At 57.4% G+C, this 20,389-nt stretch overlaps 2 protein-coding genes across 2 annotated transcripts; both read right to left on the minus strand.

The window, feature by feature from the left end:
- Positions 1–6,188: 6,188 nt before the first annotated feature.
- Positions 6,189–8,589, minus strand: LOC142416947 (P2Y purinoceptor 1-like). Its single transcript, XM_075517143.1, has one exon. It carries the CDS (start codon positions 8,544–8,546, stop codon positions 7,491–7,493), a length of 1,056 nt encoding a protein of 351 aa, XP_075373258.1. The 5' UTR covers positions 8,547–8,589; the 3' UTR covers positions 6,189–7,490.
- Positions 8,590–12,927: 4,338 nt separating this feature from the next.
- Positions 12,928–18,679, minus strand: CCN5 (cellular communication network factor 5). The gene is made up of 5 exons (XM_075517200.1): positions 18,524–18,679; positions 15,889–16,105; positions 15,047–15,298; positions 14,659–14,852; positions 12,928–14,118 (listed from the first exon to the last, which is right to left on the minus strand). The coding sequence occupies exons 1-5, from the start codon at positions 18,611–18,613 to the stop codon at positions 14,095–14,097; spliced, it is 777 nt and encodes a 258-aa protein (XP_075373315.1). The 5' UTR covers positions 18,614–18,679; the 3' UTR covers positions 12,928–14,094.
- Between the last annotated feature and the right edge of the window lie 1,710 nt (positions 18,680–20,389).

Raw genomic sequence — 20,389 nt, forward strand, 5'->3', positions numbered from 1 at the left:
GAAAAGTGCATTTATTAGTAGAACTCAAGACGTCCTTTGCTCTTCTGCCTCTGAAGCTCAGGGAACCGGTGCCGAGATGCTGACTGAGCTTCCCAGCCAGGCACCAACTTACTTCAACGCAGCGTTTGATTCCACCAAGACGCGTTTTTCTTTCCCTGCTAGCTATGCTCCGCAGGCTGGTCCCAGCCGCCAGCCTCTGCCAGACAGAAGCGGCTCCGGCTTTGGGGCCACAAGCAATTTCCCAGCCGAGGGAGCTGTGCATTGCCCTGTGTAAATGCTCCCAGCTGCGCCATGCTGGAGAGCGCGGCAGGTTCCCAGTGGGGGATGAATACAACAAAATGAAAATATTTGTTTTCTCTTGCGGTGAAAGCACCGTGTTGGGGCCACATTTCTTCCTCCACTTCAAAATCGCAGATTTTACTAAGTCTTGTTTGTATGCAGAGATTTTCCAGCTGCTTCTCTGCAGGCTTTGCTCTGGAAGGATTAATTGGGAAGATGAGACACATCCTCTCTGAATTGCAAATGCAAAGATGTTCTTGTGTGCGCCTGGCCGAGCTGTTTGTGCCCTGCTCCAGCCCTGGTCCTTTCTTTCCAGCCATGCTCAGGGGCTGTGCGGTGTCCCTGGGGCAGAGCAAACGGCGGCACAGGAATCACAGCTGTTCCGGGCATCAGGATGCCAGATCTGCCATGAATCAGTTATAGGGAATCAAATTAACACTAGGCTTTTCTGGAGGCAGGCAAGCCACCTGAGCTAAATGGGAAAATAAACCGGAGGCTTCTCTGGGTTCTGAAATATTTAGCTCTTAGGTCCCTTGTTTGAGTGTTTCTTGGGGTGGGAGCTGAGGCTCTGAGCAGTGACGGGAGACCACGCTCATCTGGGTACCCCCCCAGGGCACCTCCATGCAGGGCCAAGCGACACACTCAGGGCATGGCCTTTTTTGTGGTTTTGGCTTGGGAACCGCATGTGAACGGTCCCCTTTATGTAGGAAGATTGAGAGCTGCGAGCTGTCCCTCAGCCTGGGATTTGCAGGTGCTGATGCGACTGCAAGTCCATCGCTCATCCCTGTGCTGTGCCCGTGGGAGAGGATGCTGCCCCGTACTCCCAGGCTGAGTCTGCTCCTCGGGTTCATCCGTGAACCACCCTCTGCTCCTCACCCGTGCGGCACTGAAAGGAAAATAAACCCTCCTCTTGCCTTCCGGGCTGCTGGGTTTGCTCCCATCGGGGCTAACCAGAGCTACTGACAGTAAATCTGGGGATGAGGAGTTACGAAATGGAGACCTGGCAAGGAGGGGGAGGAGGCACTGACCCACCCAGAGACTGGTTCCTCCACCACCAGCTGTGGCCACAAAACCCAGCCATGGAGAGATGGCTCATGTTCATCCCTATGGACAGGTGGGTTACAACACACACTTCTCCCTAATATTTCAGCTCTCGGGGCCCCTCTCCTTCACTGTGCACCTTGTGCCGTTGGCGTCTCTGTTCTGCAGCTGGCCCCGGGGCAAACCTGCCAGAGCTCTTCCCCCCCTCGCAGCTCAGTGCAGTGGCATAGTGGCTGTGGCCGTGGGACTGTTGTTTCTGCTTTGCACGCAGAAAGATGCTTTGCCCCAGCCGCCCTGGGGAGGCTGCAGCATCTCCTGCTGGGTACTGCAGACCTGCTGGTGTCTTGGACAGCCCCAGGCACCCGGATGAGCTGCATCCCAAGGGCTCTCTGCGTCCCCGGCTCCTCTGGGCTCTCAGCACGGCATGTGTTGTCATCCCAGCATTGCACACTCTTTTATAGGGGGATTTTTGCCCCCACAACCAAATAACGCTTCATTCACCGAGTGCCTGGCTCTTGGCATCGCCACCAACAAACCCACCCCTGAGCCGTCCTCCGTGCCAGTAGCTTCCCATTGCTGTGGGACCTTCTCACCCCAAACGGCCTGGACTGGAGGCACAGCAGTGCTGCAGGGTGGTCTGGGCTGGTCAGAGCTGACTGGGAGCTGTGGTGTGCGGTTCTCCCCCACCTCTGCTGAGCAGCACCTCCACATCAGAGCAAAGGCAGCCAGGACTGAGTTAATCTCTCTCCTGTCCTTGGACGTCCTCTGCACAGCATCAAAGCAGCCTCTCCGAGGAGGAGCTGTGGTGCTACTGAGAAGCCTGGGAGCTTTCTGATGCTCCTTAGGGTAAACTTTTTGCCCATGAGCCCAAACAAGCAGAAGAATGTCACGCTGGCTGGGCTGCGCCCTGGCATGAAGGGCTCTTCAGGGAGCCGGATCCGACCTGATCATCTACTGATCAGGGCAGAGCGGAGGTGTTGGGCGAAATTCAAACTACAGGCTCCTCCCAGGTTGCTGAGAAGGCAGGCAGGTCGTGGTGCGCCGAGCGGCTTCCCGGGGGTTTCTCGCTGCTCTGCTCTCTGTGCTCACCCCTGCCTTGAGCAACGAGCAGCACTGATGGCGAGGGGCGCGGAGGGCTTGCTGCCGGGGGATATTTAGAGGGATGGTCTGAAAAATGGCACACCTCTGTTAAGCCTGGGCTCAGCAAGTCCTCCAGGACAAATCCCTGCCCGCAGGGTGCAGCCGCAATCACTCTGTAATGCACATACAAATGCGTGTTACAGCAGCAAGCTGCGCAGTGCTGCTGCCGCCGTGCTGCAAGTGCATTCCTTAGCTCTCGCTCTCCCCAGGTCCCACGCTACACGGCATCACCTATTTATAACTGCATGCACTGCAGGAATAATATTAGACTGACGGCCTCACACAGTCATGCTAAATGTTATTCTATTTATGTGATTTGCTCTTCTTCACAAGCTGTTGATCTCCCAGATGCCAAAACACTCTGCATAGCATAGACAAAGACTCAGATTTTTTTCTCTTTTATTAAAATCTTCATCAATGGCACCCAGTCCCAGGTATATTTACCATTTTTTCCCAGGTCACCTGGAGTAATTGCATCTACTATTCCTTCCCCAGCCTGATCGATATCCTTGGTAAATAAGATAACCTGTCAGGTCTGTTGTCCCTGTAGCCAAAGGTACTTTAGCAATGAAATTGTTTTGCTGAAGAAATAAGTGCCTCTCGCTGAATCTGAGGATGCTGTGACCTTTCATTAGTGACCTGAGTGACTCATCCCTTTTTGTGTGCGCACTGCAGCCTCCCACCACGCTGTAAAAGATGCACCACGCGCTCCCGCTGCCTGGTGCCCGGCGTAACGGGGAGCCGAGCCCTGCGGGAGCCTCCGGCTCACACTGCTTCTCCTCTGGCTTCGCACGTGGTCTTCACACCTCCGCCCGGGCCTGGGGGCTCTCGCGGTATGGAGATGCCCCGTTTGCACGGAGGGGACCCCGTGCACCATCTCAGTCCCACAGCTACGTCCCCAGCACCCCAGCCCTTGTCCGAGCAGCAGCTCCCGCTCCCCCGGGCTGTGGAAATCTCTGACACAAATGCCTAAGCCCATGTTTCCAGCACAGGGCAGCCAACCCACGCTCGTTTAGCGAACAGGGCTTTACCGGCCATACCAACCCCCCTGAAGTGAGCTGGGCAGCTCGGTCAGAGCCAGATTTCGGCCAGAGGCCGTGTGTCACGCACCGGGAACTCTGTATTCACCGGTGTGGGCAAATCCTCCTACTCCAGCAGGCGAACGTCTGCAGCCAGCAGGCGTTAAACAAGGCCTGGCAATCATTTTGCTGAACTCAAGGAGTCTCCGCGGCTCCTGCGGCACTCGCTGCTCACTCCCGCGCCCCACCGCTCGCACACGGGAGCCTCTCACCCCCTCGCTTTGCTGGGTGCCTCTGGAAACACGGCGTGTTTAGTGTCTTTTTAGAAATCTGCGCAAAGTGAAATAAAGAATTAAACAGAGTTGAGTCCTATGCATTTAGCTGCTGCTGATAGTGATATTTTCTTCTTGTGGAGTGTTTTGCATGCCAAGAAAAACAGGTTTGCATTTTAGGGAAGGAAAGTGGTTGTACATCTGTGCATCTGTACGTGTGCCTGTTAATTCTGCCTGAACGGCTTCCCGGGGCTGTCAGCTCAAACGTTCTCTTTAATGTAACAAATCTTGACTGTGTTTGCAGCAAATCCTCAACCAAGAGGGGTTTATTTAATGAAGCAAGAAATGCTGCCAAATTTCCAGGGTTGATCCCATTCCCATTAATATCAGCAGGAGAGTTCCCACCATGTTTGGTTTGTTGATTGGGTCTAATCTGGGTAAGGGAGTTAAAAATCTGCATTCGGGTCAGATTTGCAGACAAGTTCATTGCTCCACTTTGCTGTGCCAGAGAGTCTGTGGGAAAAGCAGACGGTACAGGTGGGATTCCTCTCACTTGATTTTAGGCATCTTCAAGTCCAGCAACAGATAGCCAAGGGAGCGAAAGAGGAACATTCAAATCATCTTAAGCTCAGAGCCCAAAAGAGGTGAAATTAATTTATTTCTTCCTGCAGGGCCATCTCACCCCATGAGGACCTGCAGCTCACATAAAGGAACCTGACAGCACGGGAAGGTCTCTGCAGCAGAGGGGAGAGGACCTCGCTCAAAGCCAGCCCCTGAGCGGGTGGGTGCCGACCCAGGCGCTGCCGCAGGTCTTCCGCTCAGGTCTTCTCCCTGCGCTTGTGCCAGCCCGGAGCTGAGGCTAACGCCTGGTGCGGGATGCAGCCACGGCACAGCAACTCCGGCGGGCACTGACCCCCTCCTGCCAGCACCAAATGCTTGCGCACGGCCCTGCCAACGGCTGGCAGAGCTGCTAGGAGAAGGGGAAGGGGGGAGAGGGCAGCTGCCCACCTCGCCTGTCCCCTCATCCACTGCTGAAACACGCGCTGTGTCCTCACCTCCCCATGTCACGAGTGGGGACTAGCACAGAGCAAGAGCTGCCCGTGCTGGTTGCTCCAGGGACAATCCCACCCCTCTGCTCCCAGGGGATAAAGAGCACCGGGGAGGTTTTGAGGGCTCAGCAGTGCCCACGCGTTTTGAGCGGGTCCCCAGCAGTGACCATGCCCCTGGAGCATCCCGCAGAGAGCAGCGGCTGCTCTTTGCGAGGGAAGGAGCCTCCCCTGACCGCAGGGGCTGGAGGAAGGAGGGCTGCTTTGCTGCTCCATCGCCAGCTGCGAAAGCCGGCCACGCAGGCTCATGTGCCAGCGGTTGGCCCTTAATTACACATACAGCTAATAAAGGGAAGGAGCTGGTTTCTTCAGTTCACAAGGGGAAGCAGCATTGTCTGAGAATCAAGGGGACTGCAAAGCATAAGATACAAAAGAACCCCACCCACCCCGTATCTCAGGGGCATCAGCCCAACACACAGATCCTTAATGGCTTTTGCTGATTTGACAGATACAGGACACAGAAAAATGAGCACATTTATGGTTGCAGTTGTCCCTGGGGCTCAGAGATGTTTCTCAGGATACAGATCTTTAAATCATCATTAACAATGACATGAGGGGGCACTGGAGAAGGCAGAGTTGGGCACAGCGACGCAGGGGGTGAGAGCAGAGTTTGCTGGCACTTCCTACGCAGCTCTCCCTCCCTGGGGATGCAGCGATGCTTTATTTCAATCAGTCATGCACAAAGTGGGTGCAGTGACAGGGTGCTGCAGCTCCTACGGGCTGTGGGGAGCCAAAGCCGGTTCTGCGGGGAGCTGCAGCATCTTGGATGGGATCCATGTGGGAAGATGGAAGAGCTGGACAGCTTTCGGAGGTGTGGGTATTTTTTCAGGAAAGGAGGAGAAGAGTTCAGAGCTCTGAAGAAGCCCAGATCCAGGGAGTGTGTGCAAGGAACAGAGGCCAGATCTGATCCTAATGTCCCAAATCTTCCCTACTGCAGAGACAGAAGAATATCTAATTTGGGAATTTAAGCTTAGCCTTTGGGTTTCCTCTGGATGAGGTGGGAGCTGAAAGTTTCAGGGCTTTGCTGGACCCCTGCCTGGTGCTGAGCAGACGCCGGGGACCTACCCCAGAGCACGCCTGGCCCAGCACTGCTCTCCACCGGCTGCCTGCAGCCTCGCCGCGCGGGCAGGCAGCGCTCCCGGCAGCTCCTCGTCCGCAGAGCCCTGGGAAACTCGTCACCGCTCCCTGCAGCAGGCGGGCCCCGCAGGACAGCTGGCTCCCGTGCTCCTATAAAGCTTTAAAAGAAGCCAGGCGACTCATGACTGAAAGCGTTAGGTGTTTATTTGCACTTCAGACATATAGCTCCATCTGAAAGCCAGTCGCTTCCTCTGTGCAGGAGCAAAGGTGGGTCTGTGCAAGGAGCAGCTGACGTGATAAATATCGGGCTTTGGGCCAAAAAGCACAGTGTCCATGGGTCAGCACTTTCCCAGAACGGGCTGGTTTTAACTCACAATCCACTTCCTTCAGCCGAGCTGCAAGATCTGCTGTTGCAAATCGCATCGCTCCTTTCACAAGGATTGAAATGTTCAAGCTGTTGATGGTGGGGAACACCAAGAGCAAAAACCAAAATGCTGCTCAGGAGCCTCTGCTCCCCCCGAAGCAGAGATCCCCACGACCCTCCCCGGCAATGACACGCAGACTGCCCTCGCCATCGAATCTTGCCTTCACAAGCCTTCAAACGAGCATTGCCTCTCTTTTTTTTTGCATGTCTAATTTTTAATAGACATGTCTAATCCCCACGCAAGCCTGGAATTAAGAGTAAGATGCAGTCACCCACCTGAAGATTTCAAAACTCTCCTGGGATTTGCCTGCTGAAAGCAGTGGTTCAGGCTACTGCAGTCATTCGCCTTGCAAAAAAACCCAAACCCAACCAACAGCCTCCGGAAACTTTAAAATGCCAATTTGTTCTTGTCTGCTATATGCTCTTCTGGAAGAGAGTCAGTAATGCTAAAATTCTTTTTTCTTCTGTGAAGGAGGTGGGCAGTAGAGGATAACACAGATCCTGAAGCAGCTCAGTCACCCAGGAACAACTAACCCAGGAACTGGCACAGCTTAGTCATCTATTTAAAACCTGATATTTTTATGAATATTTCCATTTCCAAAGCGCTTCCTCCATGCGAAAATTCGCCCTCTCTGCTGTGCTGTGATGCAGGGAGTTAATTCCCAGTGCCGTCTCCTTGGGTGAAGGAGGGAATGCTGTCTCAAACCCATGTCCAGCGGGGGAGAGGGGATGCAGCGGGGGGACAAGGCAGCGTTCACACCCATCCCTCACTCACTGAGGAGTTCGATGAGCGGCCGGGGATCCAGGGGGGACATTAACCAGCTCTGAGCGTTGAACTGGAGACTGGGCTGAGAAATACTTCAGGACTGGAATAAATGCAACATTTACCTCCTTCCATCTCCAGGTGTACTGTAGGCAAATGGTTGGGTTGAGTAGCTTTGCTCTAAAAACCTGGTCCCAGTTTGCTCTCTGACACCAGCAGTCCTGTCTGTCCCTTGTGTGAGACTGGAGCCAGTGATGCTGCAGTCACCATCTCCCTGCAAAACAGGCATCAAGGTGGGGGGGGCTGCTCCTGAGAAGGGGCCGATTGCAAACTGAAGTGGTGCGTCCTTTGGAGGGGGTGTTGGGTACCTCAGAGCTCATCAGAAGCCTCCTCCTCACAAAGAATGATGTTCATCTTCTTCTCATGCGCCTGGCAAGAGGTTTTGCTCCTGAAGGTGGACCCCAGGGACTGGCTGGCTCTTTGGCGGATGGTCCTCATACGTGACATGCAGTCTTCACTGGTCATCACATAGAGCAGGGGGTTGAGGGCACTGTTGAAGCTGGCCAGGCCTCGGGTCACCTGGTAGGAAATGTAGATGTTCTTTAAAGCCGGCGTGCAGGACCCTTGCAGCTGCCAGCCTCGAGACAACAGGTTGAGGTTTCTGAAGATGTGGTAGGGGAGGAAGCAGATGGAGAAGAGGACCATCACGAGAATCACCAGTCTGATGCTCCTTCTCCTGAGGCTGAAGTCCATGGTATCGTTCCTGCAGAGCACCACCACCACATGGCAGTAGCATCTGATGATGATGAGGAACGGGATGACGAAGCCAGTCACAGTGATGGTCACGGTGTACGGCAAGTAAACGCCCAGGTTCTCGTGCCCTGTCGTGTCGTGGCACTGCGTCCCCGTGTTGTCCATCTTGCTGAAGGTGAAATCGGGAGCTACCTGCGCGATGACCCACACCCAGACCATCGTGCTGAGCCACGCGGAGGAGGTTGCCCCCTGGCACCTGCCCCGCGCCTTCAGCGGGTGCACGATGCCCAGGTAGCGGTGGATGCTGATGCAGGTGAGGAAGCCGATGCTGGCGTAGAGGTTGAGGTGGAAGAGGCCCCGGGTGATTCGGCACCAGCCCTGCCCGAAGAGCCACACTCTGCCCCGCAGGTAGTAGCTGACGAGGAAGGGCAGCGTGCTGATGTACAGCAGGTCGGCCAGGCCCAGGTTGCCCACCAGCAGGCCAAGGGGATGGTGGGCACCGCGCCGGGGCCCGGTGCAGAGGTGCCACAGCCCCAGCCCGTTCCCCACCAGCCCCAGGGGGATCACTGCCAGGTAGGCAGCGGGCAAGAAGCGCTGGGAGAAGGCGGTGTCCACAGGGCACAGGGCTCCGCTGCCGTTGCCCGGCCACGGGGCGAGAGCCTCCGCGGCCATCGGGCGCTGCGGCAGCCCTGCCGGCGGAGGGGCGGCTGCTCCCGGGGCGGTGCCGGTCGCGATGCTGTCCGGAGGTGCCGGACGAAGCGAAGCGGCGCCGGTTGCCCGTGGCGGGGGCGGGGTGGCACCGGCAGCGCCGCGCCCAGAGCCAGCCCCGGCAGCGCGGCGTTCGCCGGCGGGGGCTGCGGCTGCCCTCGGCTGCCCGCTCCTGCCGGGCCCCGGACGGGGGGTTTGCCGTGCAGGGATCTCCCCCGGAGCGTGGGGAGGATGTGGCGAGGGCCGCCTCAGCGGAGAGCCTCGGTGTCCGGCGGCTTCCGCCGCTCCCTCGGCGCCTGCCGCCAGCCCACTTGAGATATTTTGAGCCGGGCGCCGGGGACGCGCGGGCCCGCGGCTATTTTGGATACCGTGCGTGCCTGGGGGGGGGGGCGGGAGGAAGGGAGCAGCGAGGCGGGAGGGGGGCTCTGCCTCAGGGCGGGCCGGAGCTGTCTGACGGCAGGGGCCGAAGCTTTCAGCCCGCTCCCGCGTCTGTCCTGTCCCGCTCGGGGTGAGGAGAAACCCCGCATCCCTCCAGCCCAGGGCCGGGAAGCCTGCTCCCCGTGAGCCGTCCCTCGCTTCCCCGCCGGACGCCCTTTCTCCTGGCCCCGCTGCTCTGGCTGCGCCGTCCATCCAGAAACACGGGGAGCGGGGCCGAGGCAGAGAGCGGCAGCTCCCCGCGGGCCGGGTGCCGCTCCAGCAGCGGGCGTGGGGCAGGCAGGGCCAGCGGGCCCCGGCGGGCCCAGCCGCCCGCCCTCAGCGCCGGCAGCAGTAAGCCCGGCTCCCTGCCCAACACCTGCCCTACGGCACGCAGCGACCGCCCGCTCCTGCTGCCTACTTCTTCTGTATCCCTCCCCAAGTACAAAAATCCTCTTCTCCCCCTCCCCGTGGAGCAGTTTTGACCCGCGCGGGGAGGAAATGCGAGGCAGGCTGTGACCTTCCTCTCCTGCCTTCCCTGTCGCAGGGGATGTCATGCAGAAGACACCCAGGTACGGTGGGGTTGGGGCAAGAGCTAAAACCAGCCACCGCAAAGAGGACCCCCAAGGAAAGCCAGCGCCCGTTCGCATTGCTGAGCAGCTGCTGCCGCGTAAACAAGGCCAGAAATAACTTTATCTCCAGGCGCAGGAGTAAACAGGCAATCAGAAGGGAGAAGGTTTACCCTGGCAAGCCATAGGGAAATGACCTTGGCAAAACGACGTCAAGTAAAGGTCTGGGCCCAGGAAGGGCCACGGCTCCCTGCTTTCTTGGAACTTAATCTGGGGCAGGGTGGGAAGAGGCTGATACCTCATCTGCCAGCAGGGAGGGGGGCGAGTCCTGCTGCGGCATCCCGACTGCCCTTCCCTCCCTGGGAGCAGCCGAACATCTCCGCTAGACCACACTCGGGCACGGCCGGTCAGGGCCAGTGTAGGGAAGCCCAAGACATGGGGTGGTAGTAGCTCTTATTGTGAGTATCAGTGTGTTGACTCCAAAAAGTGCTTGCTGGAGCAGATAAACGATGGGAAAGGCTGTATGTTATTTCCTGCCTGCATGATAAAATCTCGCCACTACAGGCGTGCCCCGAGAGGTGACGCTTAAAAGCTGTTTCCATGGGGTGAGGATATGGCTTTTCTGAGGTTTGCATAGGCTGTGGTGGAACTGTGCTCCTGGAGTAGCAGGGAGAGGGTCCATGGGGGTTCACCCCTCAGGAAAGCACCCTTCCATCCTGCCCTGCTCCTCCCCGCTTCGCCTCCATGCATTTCAGCTGCTCCTGCAGCCTGGGGTTGGGGTGGCACTTGCAGAGCAACTTTATGCAGGTGTGGAAGTGCAGCGAGATGAGAGGGACAAACTGGGAGTGGTCCCCTTTGTCCCAGAGCACCAACCATTGGGGAAACCGAGGCAGAGACAGCAGCTGCTGTAAGCGTTGGAAGGGTCACAAGCTGCTCTCAGCACTGTAGGGAAAACTTTCTCTGTCCCCAAAATGAAGGCTTGGGGCTGGGTGCCTCCTGCCATGGGAAAGGAGGAGCAGGGCACGGGGAGCACTGCCCATGCCCGGCTGCAGCCCCGAGCCCTCCACATCTCTTGCTCTCTGGACCTGTTTGAGGCACGCACACAGCGGCACGGCTCCTCTCTCGTGCCTGCCTTGTGTGTGTTTAAGCTGTTCACTTGAGCCGTGATTTCATTCGCAATAGAGGTGCTACCGCCCAGCTCTGCCCGAGTATCCTGTACTGGGATGCTCGGCCCGGTTCCCGGCTCCGGCACGCAGCAGCGATGCTGCTACCAGCACGTCCAGGGCCGTGCGAGAGCACAGGGCTGGGATGGCTCCTGCGGGTAGCAAACACGTAGCCTGAGTGATGGGCTTTCGGGCAACCAACTCAAGGCTCTTCACCAACAGCAAAAAAATGGCCTCGATCTGCTTTTTTTTATTGAGCACTGCACTCTTGTGCTCAGGGAGGTATGTGACAACGTTTAGCTTTAATGAGGGGCTCACCCAGTTGGCTTTCTCAGCCAACTCCATGCTTTTAACAATCATCAGTCATGAGAATGGCTTGGGAAAAAAATTCTGATGCACGTTGTTTCCTCCTGCAGCAGTGCACAGTTTCTCCTTCAGCTGCTGGGTGTGCTTGCTCCGAAACGAGCTGTGATCTGTTGCTCACCGCTGTTTCGGGAATATGGTTGTCAAATCACATGCCATTTATGTGTGCAGATGTGGCAGTATGCCTTGAGGACGGGGTGAGTTGTCTTCTGTTTTGGGGGTTTTTTTTATCTTTACAGGTGACCATAATCATCTATGGATGGCAGAGTATTTATCTACTGCCCCACAAGAGCAGGCAAAGCCCAGGACCCGCTGTGTCAGAGGCTGCAATAAACGTCAGCCTCAAATAACCACATGTTTCCAGGGTAGCAGGGCTTTAGAGGGAACAGCAAATATTGCGAGACCAGCAATCAAATTGCAAGAGTTGATTTCCCTGTATTCTTAGGGAAAAATAATTCTGATTTATTTGGATTAATTAATTCATTATTTAGATGTTTTCTGCTTAGTGAATCAGGGAGAAATGACATTTTGCAGAAAAAAAAAAAAGAAAATTATAGCAGAGGTGCGTTGAGTCATTTCTGTTGGAGATGAGAATTGCAGGTTGCTGCTTAAAAAATGACCTTTTGATTTTTACCATCACCCAGAGGCAGCTGGGCAGGATTTGGGAGGGGATGAGAGCCCTGGCCGCGCTCCCTGCCAGCAGCTCACCTGGCCTGGGTGGCCGTGTCCCAACATGCTGAAACAAGAACTGGCTTAAAAACCAGGATTTTCAGTACACAGAACATGTCTTATCCATGTCAATCAAGGAACATTGTGGTTTTAAAGTCTACATGAGCCTCGTGTCACCGCTTTTTCGGTGCAGCCACTGCAGAAAGGAAAAAGCCAACAAAAGCTGCAGACCGGGCCGTGTTCATTCTGCCATTTGCTGCCTGCCAGAGGTTCACCGCATCCCCCGTATCAAACTGAATTAATGATTTGTATTCGGGCAGAGCACCAGATGATCACAGTAAATAATTCTCTTTGTAAGCAATGTTTTACTGCATGAGCAGTGAGATTTTTTTTTTTTTTCTTTTTTTCCCCCCCAAGAGGTGACTGAAAAGCATCCTTGACTTTAATTTTATTTTCAGCACTTGCAGGGGCTGCGAGAGCGGGCGAGTGGCTGCCTTGGCCCTGCTGCCTTTCCTGCTGCTTGTGGGGAGGCTTTCCCCCGGGCAGGAGAGGGGAGCTCCCTCTGCCTTTTGCCCCTGCACCCCTAAATCTGCCCCAGTATTGCGTTGGCCAGGGCCGGGAGGACGGCCAGCTGGTGACGATGGTGGCATGGTGCCGGGGAAATCCTGGTCCGGGGTGAGCGGAGGAGGCGTGGGGCTGGCGGGAGGAGGGATGAGTTACAGGGGGAGAATTTGGGCTTTGCTTTTTGGGGGGCTGAGAAGAGGCATGGCCTGGTCTGTGCCTGGGGCTGCAGACCCAGCAGTAGCGCAGCCGGCGCCATGCCGTGCTCTTCCCCGCATCCCGGCAGCGAGTGGAGACCCAGGCACCGCTATGGGCAGGGCTGGTCCCATCGGCAGAGCGGATGGAGGTCGTGGCTGGGTAAAAGCGAAGGGGCAGGATTTAAACCAGGATATAATATACTGTAATAATGTTTTCAATGCTTTGATTCACGCTTTTTTTCTTTTTTATTTTCTTATTCTAAGCAGCCTGAATCGAGGTGCCTCCAAGCTGCCCCGTCCTGGGTCAGGCCTTTTCTGCAGCAGCCGAGCTGGCCATGAGCAGCAGGGCTCCCGAGGGCTCGCCGGAGCCAGGCTCACCCCGCACAGACAGGCCCGGACAAGCTCCACACCTAGGCGAGCGCATCTTTATTTTCAGTTCCACGAATACACACCTAAACTGCCCAGATCTCGCCTGGACACGTCACCTAAACCACTGCTCCTTTCCAGTTGCCCTTCTCGCCTGCCTCGCCATGGGATGTGCGTTCCCTCTGCACGCTTGTGCGAGGCCGTTAGAGGGCATTTGGGTTTCATTTTTCAATCACCCAGAAGGATTATCGCTGGGAGAAAGTAAAGGCAGAGCTGCCGAGCAGCTCTCCTGCGCCGACTCTTGCACAGCTGGAGCAGCTCCAGCCCGTCGGGAGACGGCCCCGACTCATCTTTGCGATTTGTTTTCTCTTTTTCTTGCTTTGCTTTTGGCCTCGGCTCGTGGGGTATGCGCTTGGATGGCAAGCGGTATGTCTGGTGCTGCTGAGCGGTGTCTCCTGCGTCTGAGCTCCTCCCTCGCCGAAGCCCTGCCAAACCGCCAGCGCTTTGGAGAGGAGGAGGCCAGGCGGAGCAGGAAGGTTTGTGTTTATTCTGGAGAGATACGGGGAAGGTGAATTAGAGCTGCCATCAGGAGGACGCCTCTGCCCATGCCCAGGAAAGCGGCTGCCGGGTCACGGGGTGGATATCGTGGGATGGCCGAGCTCGTGCACGGCCGAGCTGCGCAGCCCGGCGCAGCGGTGACTTGTGGTGCGTGGCCCGATGTACCTGCTCCTTCCCTGGGGGCCAGGGCGTGAGGCATCCCCACTGGGGATTTGGGCTTCCCGATGGTGGAGACGGTCTCTCTCTCAGCCCCCGCAGAGCAGAGCTGCGTGTGTGACATGGTGGAGGAGCAGCATCACCTCTCCAAATCCCCACCGATCCGGGAAAGGACCAATTCCCGGTTTCTCGGATGGGTCCATGCTCATGGCAGGGTTTCCCCATTTCCCATTTCGTTCAGCCTAAGAAACTTGGGGATGCTGCCCAGTGACCCTGCCTGGGGCAGCGGGGGTGCACAGAGGGGGAGGGTGCTGCATGACATGGGGATCTTGTTCTCTATTTCCACCCTCCTTTGCAGCCAAAGTCCATCAGTTCTTCCCCAGTTTCCCAGGGGATGGGTTCTCCATCTCCACCAAAACCACAGTGCCGTGGGCTTGTGCCAGACTCTTTGCCAGGACGAGGCGTTGGCTCCGGGATGCGACTGGGGTGGGCACAGCTACAAACGACCTCCTCTTCCCCTCTGGAAAGGCAGAGCAGAGAGCGATGGGGAGATGGAGCGGAGGCACGTCCCCTACGTCTGGGGAGCAGGGGCACTTGGCACTGTGGGTGCCTGGCCCTGGAAAGCGCCGGCAGCGTGCGAGCAAGGCGGTTTTGCACCACGTCCGCGCTGGAGCTGTGCCAGGCTAATTAAAGGGGTGGCAGAGCCCTGCCTCTCGGGTGTACCCAGGGAGCCAGGCAGGAGCTGCAGATGCATCTCCAGCCGCAGGGGCAGGTCAAACCCACCTGTGGGTCTCAGGGTTATGTGGGATCCACGGTGCTCTTGGGTTCAGATACCCAGAGACCCCAAAATTCAGGTCTGCACCTGCCATCAGCTGTTTTCCAAGCACAGTTTCAGGAGATAGTTTATCTGTCCCTGAGACACGGTCAGGTTGTGGCTGGGGAGGGGTGATGGGGTGCCCACGGGTAACTGGGTGTCCCATGGCTCGTGTTGGCTGGCATTTCCCTTTCTCGGTCAAACCTTTTGCCCAGAGGTGCCCGCTTCACCGAGGCCCTCACTTACCACCGGGGATGCTGCCGGCAGAGCCGGGCAGGGTCTGGCCATGCAGAGCCGCCTCTGAGTCTCCAGCCTGCAGTAGCGGTTCTGGTTGGAGACGCGGGTAGAAAAGCCCACGCCGCAGGTGGCCGAGCAGGCGCTCCACTCCGTGCCCCACTCCTGGCAGGGGTACGGCCGCGGCGGGGACACTGCCCCAGGGGCTGGATGAAAAGAGATGAGGGGAAAAGGGTGGTTGGAGCCAGGTGCTGTGCAGCGTGGCCTCCGGGTGCTGCGGGCATAGCCCTGCATGGCGGGGAAATAAAGTGTCTCCTGTTGATGTTCGTGGTCTGGGGTGAAGGGACCATCCCCAGAGACCTGCGTGGGCATCCCCTCGCTGGCACGCCCCGCATCTTACCTGCCCCAGCATCCTGGAGGATGTGCCGGTCCCGGGCTTCGCAGATCCACTCTGGGCAGCACTTCCCCGGGACCTCCACGCGCCGTGGGTAGGGGCAGTCCGGGGTGGGCAGCCGGACATCCTCCTGGCAGAGCGGGACGCAGGTGAAGCCCCCGTCCAGGCAGCGGCACTGGAGTTTGCAGCTGGGCTGGAAAACCTCCCCATCTCGATAGACTCTGCCGTTCACCTCGCAGCCCTCCTCGCCGTCTTCAACTGCAGGCAACAGCCGCGGAGCCCGTTAGGGACAAAGTGACAGAGAGATGCGGATGGCAGAGGGGACTTCTGGGGGAAACCGAAGAGTTTCCCCTTTTGCTGGCACGAAGGGACTGAACCGGGGGGCCATAGAAGTGACTGAGAAGCCTCCTCCTCTTCCCTACCTCCCCTCCTCGTTTTCAAAGCAGCACCTCACCAGTTGGTGAGAAACCCACTGCCCCTTGGCCTGACCCTGCCTTTCAGGATTTTCAGGCTAGAAAAAGTTTCTCTGAAATTTCTCTGCAGGACCCCCAGGCTCCAGCCCCGGCAGGGTGACTGCAGCATCCTTGGGACCCCTGTGTCCATCCCCACTCAAACCACCCCGAAACCCCAGTTGGCAAATGGCACAAGAACTGGCTGGAGCTGCAGCACAGCCCCGCGGCCAAGCTGTGTGCATCAGCCTCAGTTAAGCTGCTTTCGGAGCCTCAGCAGCTTCCCTGAAAGCGGTGAGCGATGCCCGGAGCTGGCCGGGGCCCTGGCCGGAGCTGGGGTGCGTGCTGGGCTGGGGGCACGGGGGCATCCCCGGCGGGGAGCGGGCACCCGGGGCTCACAGTTGCAGGTGGCTCCTGTCCCCGCGGACGCCGTGCTGTAGTCACAGACGAGGCCCTGGCTCTGGTCGCAGACATGGAGGAAGTCGCAGGGCTCTCCCAGGCGCCGGGCACAGATCTTACAGCAGCCGCAGCCATCCAGGACCAGGGGGGACCCACGGGGGCAGCGGGGTGGCACCCAGGGGCAGTAGCATGGTCTCCGGCACAGCTGGGCACACACCTGCGGAGGAAAATCATTGCTGATTCAGTACAGGTTGGTTTTTGGCTAATGGCTGCTATTTCACTGGGACAGCCAGGTAATCCTCTCTCAATCATGGGGGCAGAATTTCAGTGGAGGGAGGCTCTGAAAATCCATGGGAATATGGAGAAGCAGCCTGCAAAGCTATAAAGGCACAGCGTGATGGGCACCCATGGAAACCAGGGAGAATCGGGGATGCTCAGCACTCCGCAGGATGGGAACTTAAACACACCACTGCTCTGAATGCAAAGGAAGAGGATGGAGCTGCAAAGCGAACATCCCAGGTAGTGGTGGTGATTTAATGGGGCCGGCAGCCCCGCAGGCAGCCGAGCGCTGCCCCAAGCAGCCCGGCGGGAGGGAGGGAGGGAGGGGAAAGCAGCCTGACCCCATGCCTGCTGCTGGGCGGCGGGTTGTGCCCAGCTGGAGACGTGGCTTCGCAGGGGCTGAATGCCCGTGGTGAGGGCACAGCATCTCCCTCCGAACAGTCTTAACAGCTCTCATTCGTGCCGAGAAACAGGGCATTGCATTGGCAGTGGGGGAACTGAAGCCAAAGGAACCTCCCCGCTTTCCTTCCTGGACCAGCTGCCTCCTCTGCCCGTCCCTGGCTGCAGCCTCCTCTGCCTGGCCTGGCCTGCGGGCTGAGGAGCCCCGAGACAGGCATGGCTTCGAGGACGGGGAGCTACGTTTCCCCTCCCAGCTAGACCGAGCGATTACTTCGGCAGGGCTGTGCACCACAGGCGTTTGGCTGCTCAGCCGGTCGTTTGCCAGGGCTGTGCCCGCAGGAGTTCACCCGGGGAAGGCAGGTGTTTATATCCACGGCCCATTCTGCTCGCACAGTTACCCTGGCACAAACAGCTTTTGCAGGCAGTGCTCACGCTCCCATCACGTCGTATCTGACGGGGCTGTTGCATATAGGGCCTGAAGCCAAGTGATTTGGCTCTGCAGTTTGGAAGTGAATTCTTTGCCAGTACTGGCCTAACTCTGCACGTGCGTGAGCCCCGCGCAGCAGCTCTGAGCGCTCTGCGGCAGCCCTGCCGCTCTGCTTGCTGCACGGCCAGCACGTGCGACGCAGGCAGCAGTTCAGCAAATGTGCAACCGAAAAATTCAGCCCTGTGCTGGTCCAGACACTGGTGTCTCTGCTGAGACTGCCGAGAGATCGATGGGTTCAGCTGGACCGTGTGGATTTTAGATACCATTTTTCTTTCTCTTTTAGTTTCTCCCACTGGCATCAGGTCTGATGTGACCGGTTAGACAGAGAAGGTGGGCACTGGTGTGCTATCTGTTCCCCATTTGCAGCAGTTCAGATGTTTTTTATGGGCCTGTAAAAATGTCAGTGCCAGGAGATAAAATACATCTGAAATGGGCTGGGCAATCTGGGTCTTGCTCTAGTTTTATCAATGAGCAGCATTATTAGTGTGGCAGAAACCAGAAAGAAACTCGTGGCAGGGACCGAAGGACTGGCCGTGTTTGGGCTGGAGGCACGAGGGCCCCTGGTGATTCTCCAGGCACTCAGCGCCTGGGGCAGGAGTCATTTCTCCGTCACAATTTACCCAGGCAGCCAAGGGCATTTTTAATCTTTCAGGAGGTAGCTATTACAAGTCAATGTTTTAGAAAGATTAGCCAAGCCAACTCCATTAATCCATTTCCCCCTGCTCCTTGTAATTAACTTGTCTTTAGATGACAATGTGGCTCCTATCAGAGATCTTAACTGTCTGGGAAAGGAGTCAAATAGGCACGACGCTGCCATGATGTCCCTGCTTGCAGAAGGTCTGCCTTGGGATTCAAGCAGCAATTAGAAGAACTTGGACCTGAGATACCCCAAACTTTTCAACTTTCCTGTTCTCTGCACAGGCAACTATTTTCACACAGAGTCCAAGAGGAAAAAAAAAAAAATCCCTGCAATGACCCAAATCCTGTCGGAGGCATTGGCTTCGCATGAGCACCCCAGGGAGGGGGAGAGCTGAGTAATGCCGAGGCTGGTGCTCGCTGCTTGGCCCCCTGCCTCGGGAGCCTGGGCAGGGACCAAGGAGTCTGCAGGAGCCGCTACTGCCGAGCTGCCGCTCGCTCGCTCGCTCGCAGGGACGCATACCACAGCCCCGGGTGCCGGAGAGCTGCAGGGACGGGGCGAGCAAACAGAGCGCATTGCTGTCATTCCTGCGCGCTCCGTGGGCTTGCAGAACCTTTGGCCCACGGATGTTAAGACCCTTCTTGTTTAATGGCAAACGTCTCTCCCAAGCATAGCTCTATCCCCGTGGGACTGCATAAAGACAGCCTGTCTGCCAGCCGGCGTTAGCCACCGGGCTCGTTGTAACACCCCAGTCCTCCCTGCATCTCACTTTGAAAGAACCGGGTGCTTCCCCGACTCAGGCTAAAGCCGCCCCAGGGCCCCATCTCCCTTACCTTGGAGAGGATGCAGAGGAGGGAGAGGAAGAGGAGCTGCTTCTCCAGCTGGAGCCTCATGCTGCTCTCCCCTCCGCCACTTCGGCACATCACCCCCCAGGCAGTTTGGAGGCAGCGGCGTGTTCGCAGGGTTTAAAGCCCCGAGTAGGTCCTGCTGGTGTTTATACTCTCCCCGCTCTGATGTCACTCACAGGCTCCAATATAAACATGAGTAGGTTTGGACAAGCCTCAGCATTTTCTTTTTTTTTTTTTTCTTCTCTTTTTTTTTTTTTCCAGCCCACATTCCAGCTGCCATTTCTACTCCCCTCAAGGTGAGAACGTGCTGTCCACTGAGACAGTGAGCGAAGGGAAGGGACGCTCTCCCCGGGAAGCACGGGAGAGAGGCTGGGGAGCCAGGCTGGTGTGGTGAACCAGCTCCTTGCTGCTAGCCATGACCGGGAGGGAAGGTCCATGCCTCTTCCTACTGATCAAGGTCTGCCCAGACAGAGCTGGTGTCTTTCTCCTGGGTTTCGAAGGGCTTGGCAGGGCTGTCCCTGCTGCCAGCCTGGGACATTGCCACGACCAAGCAGGAACAGGGGACCCACCCCTACGTTTTACGCTGAGCGCGGTGCGTGGCAGGCTGCGGGAGAGGGGTGAGCTGCCCACGCTGTGCAGAGCCCTGAAGTCAAGGGCAGGACCCTGTCCCTCCATCGCTGGGGACAGTGCGTGACTTGCTTTTGATTGCCGGCAACTCAGGCTGCGGCAGTTTGCCAGGCAAGCTCTCCAGGACGTAGTGGTGCGATTCCCTTCTCAGTTTCTCTGGCACCCCAAGAGCAGGAAAGGGATTTGCTGTGGTGGTGCTGCTGCCACAGCATCCCCCGTCCTGCGTGGGCTGCGCTGCCCAGGGAGGCTGCTGGGGCGGGGGGGTTGGATGCACATGGGGTTGTGTTGCCCCGGGGCTGGTACCTGATGCAGAGAGGGCTGCACTCTGGCCCTTGCAGAAGCACTGCTGATTTCAAGCCTTGTAAACCCCAGTTCAGCTCCTGAAAAATTATGACCGGCTTAAGCAATCATGAGAATTTAAAATCCAGTTTCGAGGAAGAGGAGCAGGTGCTCGGCATTTGCCTCCCAATGCTTTACCGCTTTTCAGTCTGCCCTGTGCAAGCTTTCCTTGTGGCGGCCATGTCTGGGGACTTGAGGCTGGCTCTTAGGAGAGAAAAAACTAAACATCTCAAGACCTCCAGGAAACCTTCTCCACGTTCCCATCCTCCAGAGCTTATCGCAAGATGTAAGAAGGGGAATTTGTGAGTCCAGAGCTCGAAGGAAAGGCCTGAGCCCACATAAGGATGCAGGGTGCCTGGCAGCTCTCCCCAGCCCCTCTCCTGCACCCCCTTGCCTGCAGGACACGGTCTGGGGGCCGGGAGCACTGCTTCTGCCCTAGCCCAGGGGACGGATCCTGGCAGCTGTGCACAGACTCTCCGTGTCTTGCAGGCATGATGAGAACTGCTGCTATATATCATATATTTTGATACATGTTGGCAAACGCGCAGGAGGAGCCGGGTGCTGTATAAGCAGAGGACTGAAATCGTGCAACTAGGACTCATGCCCCATCCCTCCCTCCAGCCTCTTTTCCCTTCCTTTTGCTTTTGCTTTTGCAAAACAGGTCCTCAGTCTCCTGAGCAGCAATCCTGACCTCAGCTCCGCCGCTTGCCATAGCCTGGAAGCTGGGGCACGGAGCAGGGAGGGCAGAGCCCGGCAGGGAGGAGCACTCGGAGCTCTGATTCTCCGCTTTGGTTTTGCTTCGTTAGCTGCAATCAGTCTGTTAACGAGGTCATGGCAGCTTGTGGAAATACCAGGCCACCTTCCAAAGGCTGCTGTCGCTTCTCC

Source organism: Mycteria americana, chromosome 14, assembly GCF_035582795.1.
Source record: "Mycteria americana isolate JAX WOST 10 ecotype Jacksonville Zoo and Gardens chromosome 14, USCA_MyAme_1.0, whole genome shotgun sequence".
NCBI lineage: Eukaryota > Metazoa > Chordata > Aves > Ciconiiformes > Ciconiidae > Mycteria > Mycteria americana.